Source organism: Frankliniella occidentalis, unplaced genomic scaffold (assembly GCF_000697945.3).
Source record: "Frankliniella occidentalis isolate FOCC.00 unplaced genomic scaffold, Focc_3.1 Scaffold206, whole genome shotgun sequence".
NCBI lineage: Eukaryota > Metazoa > Arthropoda > Insecta > Thysanoptera > Thripidae > Frankliniella > Frankliniella occidentalis.
The window spans coordinates 173,152-177,335 of record NW_026267332.1 but is presented as its reverse complement, the minus strand read 5'-3'; the positions used below and the strand labels follow the sequence as shown (position 1 = coordinate 177,335).

Sequence of the window (4,184 nt, the reverse complement as noted above, 5' to 3'; positions counted from 1 at the left end):
GAACTTACTATATGAAAAGTTTAACCTTTTTAGCTTCTTTCTTTTTAGTTGGTGCCTTCTTGTATTCTGTTGAGTCAGAATCTGAAGAAATGATAATGGGTTTTTCCTGTGATTTTTTTGATATTTTCTTAGCTTGCTTGTTTTTATTGTTCTCTTTTTTTGAGTCTTTTGGCAAGTTATTTCCAAATTCTGTTTTGCTTGTTGACGCCTCATTTATATCAGAAATAAATTTGAGCGTTGACTCTTTAAATGGTTTTGTTGAGTCATTCTCTGAACCTGTAAGAAGATGAAGTTGTTGTTGACTGTTGATATTTTAACAAATTATTTTGATATAAAATATGTTATTACCTCTATGAATGGTGAATGGTTTAAAAGAAGATGTTTTGTAGGGCTGTTTTTCAGCTTTTCCTTTGTTTTTTTCTGCTTTAGAAAATTTTCTTGATTCATCTGAATCAGTCTATTAAAAGAAGAAAATACAATGTATTAGGTTTTAAAGCACTTGTTAGCTATGTAAGCTTTATACATAAATACATACATCCATTTCAGTGTTGGTTTTTGCCAACGTTTGACTTGGTTCTATTTCGTCACTTTCAGATGAAAACGACTCTGTTTTGATGTTATCCAAATTAATCTTTATTACTTCATCATCTTTTTCATCTGCGTCTGATTTGTCCTGTAAAGTTAAATATAAATTAGAAATTGACCTAGTTGTAAAAGTACAAAGGATTAACTGTAATCTTACCATTTTAACAGCAGTTGATAATATTGGGTTGGTTTTAATGCTGGTGAGGTTTCCTGCTGCTAATTGTTTGTAGTTAATTCTTTTGGATCTAGTGTTCATAACTCTGTAACAAAATTGGAATAAAGAATTAACATCAAGTACAAAAATTTATACTAATAATCTAGTAATTTTTATGTTTTTTCATGCCTTTCTAATCCATATTGGATAATGGTGACTGAAGAAAGAGTTGTATGTGCCATAATTTAAATTTGTGTTTGCTACAATCCAGTCAATTCCTGTGTTTTGATGAGTTGTAACAGTATTTTTGTTTTTGAGACGTAACTTGAATTTTTGGAACTTGTTTATCATGAAATTATTGGGACGTAGTTTTATACTATTAATGTTAAAGTCCCCAACTATAATGCATTGTTTTGCAAATTTATTTTTTAAAGCGTTGAAAAATTTCATCCACAGTTGTTGTGAAACCTTTGGTGAAGCATACAAAGCTATAACTGTTAATTTTGACAACTCTATGATACCAATGTCAATGCTGCTTTTGGCATCTGAGATAGTAAATGCCTCGCTTTTGGTTACTTCTTGGAGTAAGGATTTTCTGACATAAATTGAAATTCCTTTTGCTTTTCGCACATACCCGCAATCAGTTCTAGCTACTTCTTTAAAGTTTTTTAGTTGTATCATTTCATTTTTGGTTGACCATGTTTCTCCAAATAGAAGTATGTCACTTGTCATCAAATTTCTATCGTTTCTTACAAGATTTATATGTTTGCTGAGTGACTGAATGTTGTGATATATAATTTGAAGTTTGTTTGTTTTTTCACTTAAGAAATTGTACTTTAAAACAAGTTTTCTCTTCTTCCATGATTTTATCTCATGTCCTAGATGTGATGACTTTTTCAGTTTGGTTGGTATTGGAAATTTTCCAATTATGTACAATCCTTCTAAGCATACAGCTCTTGAACAACCAACATATAGAAGTTCTCTGCTCATTCTTCCTTTAATGTGGAGAACAACTTTTTGTAGAGTCTGTCCCTGGCTTTTATGAATAGTCAGTGCATGGGCTACAACTATTGGAAATTGTTTTCTATTAATTGTCAAATTAGAATTCTTCTTTGTCTGAATTGTTACTGCTATTGGTTCAATAGGAGTCCAATTATTAGGAATGTTCCAGTTTTTCATTTTTTTTTGTAAATTTTTTTCTAAGGATTTTTCCTACTTTGGCATCATCAAATCTTATCCATAAACGTAATGGTTTTTTCTTGTTGTTGATATCTGTGCCTTCATCAATTTTCATAAGTGTTCCTGTTGCACCATTACATAGACCATCTTCAGTGTTTACATTGTATGTCATCATATATTTGGCATTTACTTTTAATGGTAGACTTTTTGGAATTCCCATTGTTTGATGTGTCTTTTTTGTACTAATAGTATGAAGAAGTTGTCGATGAGCCAATTGAGATCCATTACCTCGAATGATGTCAGACGCTTCACATGTTATTAATTTTCCTTTTATTTTTGTCATGATTTTGTTATTGTATTCTTCAACATCATCATTTTTAGCGAATAAGTGAAATGCATTTGTCAATTTTTTTTTTCGGTAATTTTGTAAAACATCTAGAAGTAAATAGCTTCATATCTTGATTGGACAATTTCCCTTTTGCTAAATTGTTTAAAGCTGTCTGAAATTTAGCATTACTCGAGTTAGTTCAAATACTTCAAACTTTGGCCATAAGGTTTGGGAGAAAATTTCTTGGTATGGATTTCCAGCTTCTGGATGGTATAGAGCTTTAGCACAAACTGGCCTGAGTTGATGGAAGTCTCCAACAGCAATAACTGAGGTACCACCAAATGGTTTGTTGTTTTTCAATAAATGGCGGAGTCTTTGATCAATCATATCTAACATATGTTGCCCCACCATGGAAATTTCATCAATAATCAGAACCTTAAGGTTATGTATTTTGGATGCTAAAGTGTTTGAAACACTAGCAGAAAGTTCATTAATTTTTTTCTGATTTATGGGAAGCTTGAATAATGAATGTATTGTTTGGCCACCAATGTTAAAACTGGCTTTTCCAGTAGGAGCACATAACAATACTTTAGGATCCTCAGGATTTGTGTTGGGATCAGCGTTTAAGAGACGATGTAATGTCTGATATAAAGCATTAATAACCAATGATTTTCCAACACCTGCCCCTCCAGTTAAGAAATGAAGCATTTGTTCATTGGTTTTTTCAATTGTGTCACAAACATGTACCACATAATCTCGTTGTTCTTGATTAAGTTTAGCGAATAGATCTTGATATTCATTATTTTCTAAAGTTGTAGGAGATGTGAAACTTACGTGACTACTGTAGTCTTCATTAAATTCAAGCTGGATGTCAGCTGAATTGTACTTATCTTTAAAAGAAAAATCATCAAAATCAAAATGTGGTGTAGAAGTTTTGTTTTCACAATCCTCTTCGTTTTCCAATCTTTGTTCTGCATCTTCTAATGAACTAAGTAATGCTTTATCATCAAAAGCACTGAATTTATGTCTGATATTTAGTATCTGGTTCTTGTTTCTTGTGAAAATTGTTTCAAGGTCTTGTTCTAAAATATCAGATGTTTCATTTCTCCAAGGAAGATATAATGTTATTTGTTCTCTTAAGAAGTTTTCTGGGTCTATTTCATAATGGTAGTTTCTGAATCTAATTATTCTTGGTTGTCTTCTAGGAAAAATGTGGCCATCATTATTGAGTAGATTAATTGAATTTGTACCTGATTTTCCAGCATATCTATAATTTGCAGCAAATTCAGCAAGTGATAAGTTTTCTAAAGCTATTGGTCGATTAGCATAATGTTCAAAGAGCCCATTTTCATAAATATCTGTAGATTCCTCATTAAGCATTTCTAATTGATTTTGACTTTTTACCATATGAACTCTTTCATTAGGAGGAAAAGTGGGGATAAATACGCTTTCTTCACTAGATTTTGAAAGTGGTAGTTGCAATATGTTATAACACGCTTCTTGAATGCTTAATTCACTGTTATTATGGAAAGTATTGCTTATCTTGCGTAGCGATTCTTTTAGAGATTCATTGCCTTCTCTAATTTCCTGTAGTACATTACGCATAATTTTGCTTATTCCTCTGCATGCTTTGTTTATGTAGTCTATGATATAGCAAGCTGCTCCATATGCATCAAGTACAAATTGTAAATTCATATTGCTTCTCATTAATGTTAGTATCTTATGTGAATATTGTAGTATTATGGTAACATTAACCTAACCAGGTTACAGCAGAATACCCTCAGTCACGGCCACTAGTGATCACTATGGAAGCGACACCTACACTCAGACCCCTGAACCTTTAATTGTTTTACGATCGCCTTGTTCTTCTTGTTGTTATGCCAAACACTGAATAAATAGAGGCGCGAGCCTTTGACTCGTCGCCATTTACCACTCATG

General features: G+C 32.0%; 1 protein-coding gene across 2 annotated transcripts; it reads right to left on the bottom strand.

The window, feature by feature from the left end:
- Window positions 1-6: 6 nt before the first annotated feature.
- LOC127750539 (uncharacterized) lies at window positions 7-938 on the bottom strand. Of its 2 annotated transcripts, XM_052272476.1 has the most exons (4): window positions 743-938; window positions 536-673; window positions 349-457; window positions 7-276 (listed from the first exon to the last, which is right to left on the bottom strand). In XM_052272476.1, exons 1-4 carry the CDS (start codon window positions 839-841, stop codon window positions 8-10), a joined length of 615 nt encoding a protein of 204 aa, XP_052128436.1. In that variant the 5' UTR covers window positions 842-938; the 3' UTR covers window position 7. The 2 variants fall into 2 exon arrangements, with proteins under 2 accessions (XP_052128436.1, XP_052128435.1); XM_052272475.1 differs by having other exon boundaries at window positions 536-938.
- Between the last annotated feature and the right edge of the window lie 3,246 nt (window positions 939-4,184).